General features: G+C 27.7%; 1 protein-coding gene across 1 annotated transcript; it reads right to left on the bottom strand.

Moving 5' to 3' along the window:
* Positions 1 to 1,891: 1,891 nt before the first annotated feature.
* On the bottom strand, positions 1,892 to 12,269 carry LOC112638836. The gene is made up of 7 exons (XM_025411223.1): positions 11,939 to 12,269; positions 4,059 to 4,325; positions 3,698 to 3,817; positions 3,303 to 3,520; positions 2,914 to 3,073; positions 2,288 to 2,387; positions 1,892 to 1,940 (listed from the first exon to the last, which is right to left on the bottom strand). Exons 1-7 carry the CDS (start codon positions 12,267 to 12,269, stop codon positions 1,895 to 1,897), a joined length of 1,242 nt encoding a protein of 413 aa, XP_025267008.1. The 3' UTR covers positions 1,892 to 1,894.
* Between the last annotated feature and the right edge of the window lie 2,710 nt (positions 12,270 to 14,979).

The following is a 14,979-nucleotide window of genomic DNA, read 5'->3' as shown; positions in this document are numbered from 1 at the left end:
ACTATATTTGAAAATGTATAGTTTAATGTCAAGTAATATTATATTTTGCTTTATATTAAATAATTCAATAAAAAATATATAATAAACGGCATGCTTGTTGTCTCATGTATATTTTATATTACTTATAATCTATTATAAAAATTCAAGTAATTTATATCTTTATTAGAAAATACATATCTGTTTTGTCGATCCAGAAATTAATTTGATACATTGCTTGAAAAAAATTAATTTTTACCATTCCGAATACGCCACTACCAAGAAGTTTTGTAAATGTATATTAATTTTGTGCAATTTTAGTTATCGCACATTCATCCAGAATGTTTCGGCAAGATACTCATGTAGAATCGCCAATTCTATATCGGTCATTGTTGAAAACAAAAATTGTTCATTATTACCTCTGCGTTGACGATATACCCCCCATAGCAAAAAATGTCACAGTGATGTCACAAAGACATTGCTCTGTGACGATAAAATATGTCAAAATAAAATCACAGTGATGTCATAGTGATGTGCGAATGTCCGCTTTGTAACAGATGTGATGTCATCATGACATCATTGTGATAAGAAATGGAATGTTATAGCGATGTAACTTATACAGATGTGATATCACTATGACATCATTGTGATAGGAAATGGAATGTTACAGTGATGTAATTTATACAGATGTGATGTCACTATGACATCATTGTGATAGGAAATGGAATGTTATAGTGATATAATTTATACGTCATAAAAGGGTTTTATATAAGAGAGACAAAGATTGGTTTTAACACGAGTAAAAGTACCAATCTTTAAAATTAATGAAATTCATAGCAGTGCTATAGCAGTGCTAAAAGCAGAGATAAACGTTCAATACAAGTTTTAATTGCCGAGCATTTAATTGCCGAGCATTTATCTCTTTTTAGCGCTGCTATAAAATATGTTTTTTATTAATTTTAAAGATTATTACTTTTTACTCGTGTTACAATCAACCCTTGTCTCCCCTACGTTTTTCTTTCAAATAAATGTAATTTATTTAATTACAATTTAATTACATTTTTATTTTTTTAAATAATACATATACGTTCCAAAATATATAAGTCATATTATTATATGTGTGTATGTGTGTGTATAACTATCATTTAATACACATTCACGTTAAATCACATCATTTAATCACATTTAATAACTATATCACTAACGTATATATAAATAATACTTATAACTATATCACTAACACATATATATAAATAATACTTATAATAAATAATTTTTAAAGTAATTTTTTTTAAATTCTAGTTATCACTTTATCAGAATTATGAAAAAAAAATTGATATAATTGTTAGAAAACTTAAATGCGCATAACTTTTTAATATATAGGCATTAATAAAATAAAAATAGCGATTGTTCATTTTTTATGCTATAGCTACGCATAAAAATACTAAAATACTCTTAGAACTTTAAATTACTTTAATATTCAACTGTATATATTATTATAACTTTTCTCGTTCTACACTATATTTAAAAAATAATATTTAATAATTACTTTATTGCACTTACAACTATGCATATGTATTTAATACTGTAACCATTTAAATAAGAAAATATATATATATATATTTTCTTATTTATATATTCATATATATATATATATATATATATATAATTACTGTGTATGAAATTAATACATTCAAAATAAAAAAGTACATATGCAGAAATAAACTCTTTATAAAATCTATAAATAAAGGTAATAATAATAAACTGTGCAATAAACGTATTAATGAACTGAATAATAAACGTTCAAATATTATTTATTATATATTAAAATTACTATATATAATATAGTATATATTACTATATATAATATTACTATATATACTACTATATATATTTAATGACCTGTCCTTTTTTTTGTTTAGATCTCCTCATTTTCGCATCTCTTTTTTCGTTCTTCCTTTTTCCTAAAAAGAAATATGTGATTGTTATACATAGGTGCAATAAGTCAATTCTGCAATAAATATTCTATACAAAAATAACAATAAGTTCTTAAACGTTGTATTTAATTTAAAAAAAACTAATACACGCAATAATGAACAGATAGTGCATGTGTTCACCCTCTTTAAAATCAGTTTCTTATAAAAATAAAAAGTTTGAGATAAGATGATAAAATAGTTAAATTGAGGTATATTATATATAATATATTATATATTATATATAATATATAATAATATATTAATATATATATTAATATATATTAATATATATATTAATATAATAATATATTAATAATATATTATATATAACTTACAAATCTCGGTCAAATCTCTGCTTGGCTAAAATTAGCCATCTTGCAATTATATCCTCAATTTCCTTATTTGTTAAATTGCTTCTTGAAGTTCGCGCAGCATCTAACAACAAGTTTAAACAGATATGTGTGGTTATAGATTATATAAAAATTTAAAGCGACTTAATTATATATATATATATATATATATATATATATATTGTATATATATATATATATATATATATATATATATATATGTATATATACTATTCAAAATTATTTTATATTCCTATGATATACATATTATTGAATGATGATATTAGAGTTCTAATAGCATCATCCAATATAACCATGCATAGAATTCTATTGGGTTGAATCATAAGTCATTTCGGTTTTTACTATGATATTCAAAGGCGATTTTTTTTATAGAAAGGAATAATTTTATTCAGTTATGTATTGACCATTTTTTTCGATGACTTTTTGCCATCTTTTGGGTAATATCATGATGCCACGCTCAATTTATCAGCGAAAAACTGATATGATCTATTGGTCGGAGCCGAAATGACTTATGACTCAACCTAATATATATAAAGTGTCAAAAATACGTCAATAAAAACATTTCTGTGATTAAATATTTATATATTTACTTATGATGCATATAGTAATGCGAAGATTTTTAAAGGCATTTTTCAATTTTGCACCAGCCCAACTATATTCCATTGCTAATTTATTTGTTAAAATATGTTTCATCATGTACGAAATCACATCATGATGATCCTTACCTCCTAAAAGGCTCAATTGTCTTGTCTAAAAATATTAAATAATTTAATTAATATCAGTTTATGATCTAAAAATATCAAAATAATAAACATTTGTTTTTCTGTTATAAAAAAAGTTAACATTACTTTTTTTTTAACTTCTTTAAAATTATTTAACATTATATAAATAAATAAATATGTCCAAAATATTGCTTCTTATAAGACATTTCAATAAAATGTTTTTAATCGTGAGTATAAAATGACAATATTTTGTATACCATTTCTGCAGCAATACATTTGTTTTTTAATTGATTATCAATTCTCTGTAATTGTTCTACGGTATCTGCTGGCAAATCGAAATCATAATCTTCATTTTCTTTTGAATCCGTATCCTCATTTCTTCTTATTTGATTATCCAACTTTATTAAACGTTCATCAATTGTTGCAAGATTCAACAATACTGCATTTAGTTTCCTGATAATTAAATTATGAAAATCTGCAAAAATAATGATGACACATATTATTGTATATTTAGTCAGATTATATATTACGAATTATATACCATTTTAAATATATGTTTACAGTAATATAAATAAAAAAAATTAAAACTTTAATAATATATATATAGGTAAGCTTTTACAAAAATTTAAAATTAATAACAGATATATTTTACCTAAATCAATCTCAGCATTACAAGTATTGGATGTAGATATTGTATCTGAATTTTGTGGAACAAGGTCATCTTTATTTGCTGTTCGATGTTCTTGTGAACTTATGGATTTACTACATGTAACTGCAGAAATTTTTTTAGACTGAATATTAATTACTTTTTCATTATTTATTTGTATCAGAGGCTTAGTTATTTTCTTATCACTTTTTATCAGTGGTTTTTTTTATTTCATAGGTCATTTTGCTTTTATTTAAATCGTTTGATATATTAGAAGCTTCATCTAAATCATTGCTTGTGTTAGTTCTATCTGAATTATCAGAAGAAGAACTTGAAAATTTTTTTGCTCGATTCATTTTCTTATCACCTTGTATTAATGATGTCTTTATTTCACAGATTTTGCTCTTATTTATTGTTAAAGCTTTTGGTGTATTAGGAAAATCATCTAACTCTAAATCATTGCGAGTTTTTAATTTATTGATGCTTGTGTCATTTGTATCAGAATTATCAGCAGAGGAACCATTTTTTTTTGCTCGTTGATAGCTCGATTTTTTGAGGTCATTTCCATCATCACCATCTGTATCGGATATTTGTTCAGCTAATTTAAGTTTGTCTATAGCTTTATCATATGTATCTAAATAAACGTATAAAATGTTTGAATATTAAAAATTAGATTTTTGTTTTTATATATTTTATAATCAAATATCACTTAAAATTTAAATTTTAATATATACTTTTAATACATATATATTATAATTTTAATTTATATAATTTTTGATAAAAAAAATAAAATACATTTTTATATTACTAACCGCTGCTACCAAAAATACGGATTATTTTATACAGGGTCTACCAAAAGTGTGGAAACCCCTAAATATCTCGGAAAATATACGTTTTACAGAAAAGTGTTTCCAACAAAAGTTGTAGGGTTTAAGAAGATCTATATACTGATTCTATCAGTTTGACCTTGGATGGCGTCGTCAAGGTCAGGTCAAGGTCACATTGACTTTTTTAAATGACACCCCCTACATTTGATTGCATATTCTTATAGCTTAATTCAAGAGCTTTCCAAAACACTATAATAATGTTCATTTTTATTAAGTACTTTGCGAGTTATGAGGGTTGAATGATAGAGTAGCGCCGGTATTAACATTATCCAAGGTGTACTACATGGAGGTTACTCGCTCGGATTTGCATCTGTTGTGTGTGTGATCCAGCTAACTAAGGCAAGATCGATTCCTCAACATATCCTCATATTTCGCTGAAGTCAAATTGCCAGAAAATTGCTCCATAAAACGTGTATGAAACGTCTCGTTAGTTCCTTCATTTACCGCTATGTGACGCACTACATGCAGTCTAACTCGCATTTAAAATTCAACTAAGAATGTATAAAGCTATCAAAGAACGAGCACCTTCTAACTTCAGCTTTGAGCAAGCAGAAATTAATTGTTATCGTCCAAATACAACGTACGATTAATTAAAATTAAACGTTTTAAAAATGGCTGGCGACTTGTCGGAACGTGAAAGAATCACTATCCTCATGATGCGTGGATGGGGTGATAACGAAAGATCGTTCTCTGATGTCGTTCGATTATTTAATGACACGTATCCGAACCGTCGAATTAATAAGTCCACTGTGTTAAAAACAATAGAACGTTTTAGACAAACTGGTAGCGTAAGAAATCGCTCTAAGTCAGGAAGACCATTGTCTGCAACCAACGAAGAAAAACAACTTGATGTTCTGCAGACATTTATTGAAGATCCCAATTCTAGTGTTCAGAGAGTCGCTCAAACTCACGATATTGCTCCCATGTCGGTTTGGAGAATTTTAAAGAAGAACAAGTTCCATCTATATAAATTGCAATACGTTCAAGAATTGCAAAACGGAGATGAGGAGCGTCGTATACATTTCTGTGAAAGAATGATGGCACTAATAGATGTCCGGCCCATCTTCCCTTATCAAATTGTTTTCACAGACGAGGCAACTTTTACCTTAACGGGAGAAGTTAATAATCAAAATTTTCGTTTCTGGTCAGATGAGAATCCGAATTGGGTGCGGGAAACTCACACACAACATCCACAAAAAATAAATGTATGGTGCGGAATAATAGATGGCTATTTAATAGGGCCGTTTTTTTTTGAAGAATATTTGAACGCTCAAAGGTATGAGAGATTACTTGTTGATCAAATAATTCCAGCCATACAGAATACTTTTCCAAATAATTTCCAAGAAATATGGTTTCAGCATGATGGAGCTCCTGCTCATTTTGGTGCAGGACCACGTCGTATTTTAAATGAGACTTTTCCGCTACGGTGGATAGGAAGAAGGAACGGAAATGAGGGAGGAGAGGATTGGCCACCTCGGTCACCAGATCTAACTCCTCTTGATTATTATCTATGGGGATATCTGAAGAGTAAGGTTTACAGAACAAAACCTAAAACCATTCACGAATTGATACAGCGAATAAGGGATGAAATGGCTTTGATACCTTTTGAAACGAATCGTAAAGTCATTTCTACATTCTACCAAAGATTAGCATATTGTCAGGAAGTAAATGGCAGCCACTTTCAGCATTTACTTTAACACATTGAAACACATTTGCAATCGTTTGGTGCAACCTAACCTGATCTCTGTATACACGCACCGCACGCACGCACACGCACACATTTCGAACAATTATTATGATAAATGAGCATCCACAAATTTATTTACTGTTTACTATGTCGATTGCTTTCCAGGTCTTTAAATGCTCGATTGTAATTTGGTTGGGTCTTTGCTTTTGCTGACTGGATCCACGACCGATCTTGCCTTAGTTAGCTGGATCACACACACAACAGATGCAAATCCGAGCGAGTAACCTCCATGTAGTACACCTTGGATAATGTTAATACCGGCGCTACTCTATCATTCAACCCTCATAACTCGCAAAGTACTTAATAAAAATGAACATTATTATAGTGTTTTGGAAAGCTCTTGAATTAAGCTATAAGAATATGCAATCAAATGTAGGGAGTGTCATTTAAAAAAGTCAATGTGACCTTGACCTGACCTTGACGACGCCATCCAAGGTCAAACTGATAGAATCAGTATATAGATCTTCTTAAACCCTACAACTTTTGTTGGAAACACTTTTCTGTAAAACGTATATTTTCCGAGATATTTAGGGGTTTCCACACTTTTGGTAGACCCTGTATAATTGCCAATCATCAGAAGGAAATATTCTTTTCATAATTGCTTTATTTATCTTAATTTGACTTGTATATGATGGCCATTTACATTCCTTATTATTTTCAGTTAACCATTCAGAAGGAACAATTTGTAAGCCATCTTCGAACTCCACAATATTATACGCCATTATAATAACTAAATAAAAATTTATTAGCATTAAAATTATAAATAATCTATAATATAATAAAAATGTGATGATAATAATAATAATAATATTTGCAATTTATATTAGAGTATTAGAATTACGATTAATTATTTTATTATAAATGCAAATTAATATTAAACATATGTATTATTCAGTTGTGTGTAACATTGGAAATATAATATAATTTTTTTTATAAGGCATTTTCAACATTTTTGCTCTAATTTTATCAAACTCCCATGTCTGAAGATGAGAATATTCAGACATGATACCAATATTTAAAGTTAATGACGAAATAGGCTGTGTATATAAATCTTCCACTAACACAAGCACTTTGCCAATAGCATACATTTTATTGTCATTAGATTTAATGAAAATTTAAAATTGACATTATTTGTCCATTTTCAAAAAAAATGCAATTATTTTTTGGATCATCACAGTTAATATAATATTGATTATTGCAAAAAATTTTATATTGTTGTACAGAAATGAAATCTTTCGTAATAGGACCATCACAATGAGAGTGTGTAAAACATTTTTCCATATCGTATGAATTTGAATATATTTTGAATGTTTCATTATTATGTATTGTCTCAATTTCTGCAAATCTTCTTGTTAATTGCTGTAATGGTTGGTTAGTTTTACGAATTAATTTCTTTAACGTAGACATATAATTCTCAAATTTAAATGCACTGAATTTATCCAGAGTACCAAATTGTTTTACGTCTGCAGCAAGATGTAATAAATTATGAATATTATGTGAAATATATTTAGAACCGTATATAACTTGAAATGATTTTACAAAATGTTTTAATAAATTTTCTGCATATTCTATAATAGAAGTTTGATATGTTAAAGTAGGATGTGCAAGAATTGTGATTGCTACATGTAATGTTAAAAAATGTAAATATACATTTTCTTGTAGTATTCCTTTCAATATAATAGGACCCGTATATAATAAAAATTGCCGATATTCTGTGGCTTTCCAATGTTTCATGTATTTTAATGATCTTGGTTTTCGAGCAAAATCAGAAGGAATATAATTGCGTAACTTTATTAGTTTTTTAGAAATTTTTTCTTTGTCTAAATTTGATAATCTTGTCTTAAGTGGTCCTGAAAGCCATAACATAATAAGTTTACGCATAACACCCAAACATACCAAGTGCATATAATCTAGTGGCACATTTGTAACTAAGCCTAGATTTGGTATATTTTTTAAAATTGTGTCACCAGTTTGATAATCAAGATTATAAGATCCAGTAAAAAATTCTTTATCATTACGTAACATATACGTCATATTAGATGTGTATGGAAAACATATATGTCCTTCTATATTATCACCTTCAATAATGCATTTAGTGCAACTATTATATCCAGTGTGTCCTTTTACATTTAAAATAAATGATTTAGCAGGAGCATCACAAATTATTGCTTTAATTTCGACTTTTATGATCTGTCCCTCATAATCAATCCCATTATTTATAAAAGCAATAGCATCATCTACAAACATTTTTAAAAACTCGTTTGCATTTTTTGGTTTTCCTTCACCATAATATAAGGCAATGACATATACATTGTTTATAATATTATCTGCACATAATATTGGCCATAAACTCTTTGCGGAAGATTTATATATAGGTAAACCATCAATATTTATAAATAATTGAATGTTATCAAGAGCAAAATTCAATCTTTTACGTTCTTTAATAATTTTCAGAAGAGCTTTTTCGAGACCTAAATGGCAGTAATCTCCGTTTTCAATTTGTATAATTTTAGTTGATTTAGGAATTTGCAATAATGTACGTGGATCTTTAGGCAAAGTATAATTAGTGTGTGTTTGCAATATCTGTAAAAGGCGACGGAGTGATTTATGTGATATCTTTTCTTCAATAGCCCATTTATTTATGTCATGTATAAAAGTTTCGTTATCATTTAAACACAGATTTTCATAATTGTTATCGACTATAGCTTGCAGCTTATTTGCATCCGTGTAATTTTGTATCATACAGGCATTATTTTCATTCAGAAAGTTAATATTATTTTCATCACTTTCATCACAAGATTGATTTAGATTTCTATCTGAGTATACTTTATCAGAATTACATAAAGATGAAGCATTCTCATCAACAACAATTAGTTGATCATTATTATTATTAATTATAACCATAGAATCCGCAGAATCAGTCTGATGAGTTATCATATTCATATCTGTTACTGTGTTTTTTGCAACTAACCTTCGTTTATGTCTTGCACTATAAAATATTGAGTGTTTTCGTTTGCGACCCATATTTTTTACAAAAATATTTTTTACAAAAAATATTTTTTTTTCTAAATATACATATACAATGAAAAAAAGATATTTTGTTACAATAAATATGAAAAAATATAAGACAAACATAAGACGAAAAAATATTGTATATATACTAACCTTAATTTTTATGTTGATGTTTTTCACTTTTGTGTTAAATCACTTCTTATGATTTCAGAAGATCACTTAGCAATAACTATATGATGTTTCACTTTTGAATCAAAATGTCCTCTTATTATGCAAATAAAAAACACGTGCTGGTACACCAATAGACAACAATGACTGCGTATACGCTGCAGAGCGTTTTGGACAACGTGTACGCGCCTACGGTCACGCATGCATTAGGGTTAGGTAAGGTTAGGTTACATTAAGTAGCGTCTATTAACGGTAACGTGCTTGATTCTTTTACTTTTAGAACAAATTAACGTCAAGTCTTGACAAGATGACAATTTAGCAATCATTCTGCTGAACGCGACTATTTTAAAGAAAAATATTTCAAATAAAAGTTTGATTCAAAGGAGGTCATAAAGTAGATGACCCAGACAGCACAACATCTTTATGATGTCACTGTGACATATTTTTGCTATGGGGATTTTTTATCATTATTGTTACATTTCGTGATATACTAGTTATATCAATGTGACATTTTTGATGATATCACTATAACATCATAAAAATGTTGTGCTGTGACGATTAAATATATTTTTTATCGTCACAGCACAACATCTTTATGATGTCACTGTGACATTTTCTTGCTATGACAGATTTTTTTATCCTTATTGTTACATTTCGTGATATACTAGTTATATCAATGTGACATTTTACAATGATATCACTTCAATTGTGATTAATGATATCACTATTACCTTCCAATAATCTCACAATGACATCACAGTGACATCACATTTTTTTGTCACCTTGTGACTCTATTGTGAGCTTATTGTGATGTCACTGTGACATTTTTTGCTATGGGGGACTGTTATAAAATTTCGACTTAATTATGTAATTATATGTATTATAAAATTTACTGTTTTTTGGTAAATTTATTCGTTTAATTTTATATATGTAAATTACTATTTTCATTAAATCTCTAGATATTATATCAGATATATTTGTATAATCTACAATTAAAGTCCACACCTACATCAAATATACTTACAGCGATAAAAGTAGAAGATAAAAGTAGAATATTTATATTTTGAAAACATTTTAGAACTATAACACTATTTAATTTATCTATAAAAATAATGTAATAATATATTTTTTTATATCTGTGTATATGCGATGAATTTTACTTTTTTGCAGTAGTCAAATGAATTATTGATACAAATAATATCAGTCAAGTAAATATAATTCTAAGCTAAAGATAAGCATTGCTATTTTTTTATTAAAATATAGATAACATTTTATATCAATGTTACAATATATTTTATGATATATTTTCACTTCATGTACGAATACGATATTAATCTTGAACGATAATATATCTTTTTACTATATTAAGAATATATATTATTATATCTATCATTATATTTTTCTATGCATTTTTCTGTACTTTTCACATGCAAATATATATAATTATAACGGATTTTTTAATAAATTTTAAATTTTTTAAATAAAAATGTAATTAGGAATGTTAATTTTATAACTAATATATAAATATGTATAAAATACTCATTATAAGAGTATAAAACATTTAAAATAAAAAAAAGTGATTCGTAAGTAATAGTTTACAGCAATTTTGTATAAAAATATAACATTTTATGTTATATGATATTATGTTTAAAAAATAATTTTGCAATATATTATCTTAGATATCGCAAACTAGTATTTATATCAGCTTTTTAATTTAATTAAATGTTTCCAAGATATTCATTCATCAAAATCAAAAATATTTTATACGTAATGTTATTAAATGGTTGCAGTAACGTTACATTTTTTCCAATATATTACACTGCAATATTATTTTATTGCAAAAAGCGGACACTTTAACTTCATCACAATCTTATAACAATAACTCAGCAGATTTTCGCAATCGATTTGCAATATTGGAATGTTTCATTGAAATTATTCTTCAATATATCCGCAACCTTATTGTGCTATATGGGTATCTTCGTTTGCTTATTAAGTGTTGAAAAAATAAATCTTTCAGCCTGTCATATAAAATTTTCCTCATATTCAAGATATCTCAATATCAAACGAAACTTGTATAAAGTTCACGATTGTAAATTTTTGATATGGTATGTTATTTTATTGTTACAATTCATTTTAATATAATTCATTGTTTGCCACTTTTCTACTGCGATATCTTTAGTGTAAAAGTACTAGTACTCTAGTGTAAAAAAGATCGTCGAATTAATGTTTGAGATCCATGAAATTTTCATGCGATTTATGTTGACCCCCCGCTCAAAGTAATATTGTTTGGTTCTGAGGATATGTGAACGATCTCGTTTAAACTCTCGTTGTACAAATCGCTGAAATTAATAGGATACACACGCACGTATATCAAGTAATTTTGTACTGGTAGCGACAAGTTAATCTTTGTGAAAAATCTGCCATCTGCCATACGTTTCGGCACATTGATAACTTGTTTACTTTTTTGTTGCGTGCCGTTCACTAATATAACTGACTTCCAATGCACTTCGTAGGTCACGCCCACGCAATTCAATTTCTTGGGTGGCATCCAATGAACTACTGCTATAGTAGGCGTCAAAGCTAAAACACTTATGTTTTCTGATGCATTAAGCTTGCCTGAATTAGTTTTTACTGATATCACATTCGAATCGAATGAATTTATTGATAATTGATCAAAGTAAACATTGTAAACATTCTCTTTGACGGTTTTTAATGAGATGTATGTGGGCCTGTTTGTATGGTTTTTCCTTTTGGCATGTGTCATCGAGGGGAGTAGCTTGCTTTTTCATGGCACACGGAGATTTTGCAATATGGGCTTGCTTATCAATGCGTTGCGCTTTTTTGTCCGTTTGAATTTCGTCTGTTATTTTGCGTTAATTTATTTCGACTTTTTTGTTATGTGACTCTTTTATTATTATTTATTTTGTTTTGCGTCTTTCTGTTTATTATTACTAATGACTGTTAATTTGATTTTATTTCATTTTATTTGTATGTTTTTACTGTTATTTCGCGATTTGACATTGAAAAGGATCCGAATTGGATCGAAACGCAGTGTTTGTCACTTAAATTAAATAAACGTTTTATTGGATTTATTACATTAATATAACCATTTTTTCGCATCTTTTCATCATTGCGCTGATCCTTTAAGCCTTTTATTGAATTTTTTGATTTTATCCTATGGACCTTTATTTAATTATATTTAAAAAAATATAATCATAATTAGAAATAAGAATATAATTATAATTAGATATTTAGAAATATTTCGTGATAATCAATAATTATATTTTTTTATCGTATACATATGAAATTGTTGGACATGAGAGAAATGAATTTTTCGTGTTATATTTGATATAACCAATATCAATACAGCAGATTGGTAGATTCGCGAATCACAATTCACGAATGGAGATTTATTATTAAAGAGCAGAACAAATTTTTAATTTACTCCGAGATATTAAACGGATTTATGCAGAAATGATTACATATATAAACGATAAAAATACGATAAGGTACTTAAATTTTTTATGAAATAAAAATAAATTAATTCTCATCGACAATGCAGAACAACAGAATTAATAAAATAAATAATAAATATAATAAAATAAAATAAATTATAAATTACTCACGATTGTTTCACCATCGCTTGATACTTTTAATGAGTTATTTTTTTTTGTTTTTCTCGTTTATTTTTTTCTGCTTTATGATATTCACTTGATATTCAAAAAAAGTAATTACGCTAATCAGTATACGATCATACAGCAATTTACGCTTTGTACAATACTCGCGAGTTGCGACGTTACACCATGCCTTTTGTCATTTTGCTACGTGATAATAATGCAATATATCTCAAAAAGTGATGACTCATTCAAGATTAATTAAAATCAAAATCAAAACGCGTCACTCGCTGTGTCAATAAAAATCATACAAATTAATAATCACTAATTGCAAAAATTATACAGAACAATCGCGTTTTGAAGGATCGATTCTCGACGAACAATTTGAGTCTTCCCGCGAGAAGTCAAAATTGAGTTCGAACGAGTGACGCGCGTAATAATATAACAATTCGTCATATAACAATTCTTTTAAGAAAATAACCAATATATTGAAACAGTTTCACCAACTGGTCAATTGATCGATTTTTATATCAGTAATTAAATCAGTAAAACTGTTTCGATATATTATCGATTATTTATTTTAAAAGTTTATTCATTGTTGACGTGATGTTAATGTACGGAATAAACGGAATACATTCGTAAGTTACAATTTTATTATTAATAAATAGTTGATTTGACCATTGCTCTTTCCATTATTCGAAATACTCTATTATATGATTGGAATATAATTAGAATATAATTTCGAAACACGTATTTTGCGTGATGCGTTCATTTAATTAAGCAATTAAAAAGAATTGAAATTAGAGAGAATTGCAATTAAGAATCAATGTGTGTGACCGGAATCAAAATTATAAATTATCATTTTGTTGCAATCCTTAGGAACAATAATTTTTTTAATATTTATAATTAAGAATATTTCGTCCGATGCTTTATTATATAATTATGTGATGATTTAAATATATATAATTCGTCTGAGAAAGCGCAATAAAACGATCGAATGGCAAAATCGAATAATTAATATAATGGAAAGCCTCGTGATGTACAATATATTAATCGTTTAATAAATAATTAATCTGTGTGTACATGTGTGTGTGACTTTAAAAATATACTTGTATATAAATTCAATTTTCGTATATGCACGTCATAGTACACGTAAAATATTTCGGCAGCGAGGTCAATAACACGACGTTCGGCCTTGAAGACGTAGCGCTGTATTATTTACATAGGCGGAGACCTTGTATCATTCGCACGGAATTTCAGTAATAAAGTACGGACATTCCAGTAATAAAGTAGTGATACGGAACACTTCGTATTATTGAATTCTCTTTCTAACAGTGCGATCGCGATTAATATCGAAATAATTCGCTACTATTACAATTAACAATTAATTAACTCTTAATAAATAACATGAAACTATATGGCGATGCATCCATCGAAACGCGATCATTCATTATTCCAAATAAAAATTGAAACAAAAGAGGCAAAAATTATAAATAAAATTACATAGACGACCTTGTAATATTCACACGACATTCCAACGGTAAAGTAATGATACAAAACGCTTCGTATTATTGAATTCTTTTCCTAAACGCGATCGCGATTAGTATTGAAATATAATTCGCTACGACTATTGTAGAGCGAATCGTACTTCTTTATCCCTTATACGATATATTAATGTACGTTTCTCGTAATTATTCCGTGATCGAGAGTGCCGTGCAAAAGTCTTGCAATCGTTTCTATAGTATATGACTAAATATAATTAATTGTTCGTTCGCGAGTGAATATGAGTGCTATGAGGAAACAGCAAAGGATGAAGAAGAAAAAAGAAAGACATCTGGAAAAGTATCGGACACTCAAAGA

This window comes from Camponotus floridanus, unplaced genomic scaffold, assembly GCF_003227725.1.
Source record: "Camponotus floridanus strain SB8 unplaced genomic scaffold, Cflo_v7.5 scaffold383, whole genome shotgun sequence".
Classification (NCBI taxonomy): domain Eukaryota; kingdom Metazoa; phylum Arthropoda; class Insecta; order Hymenoptera; family Formicidae; genus Camponotus; species Camponotus floridanus.
Note: the sequence above shows the minus strand (reverse complement) of the source record. Positions and strands in the feature narration are given on the sequence as shown.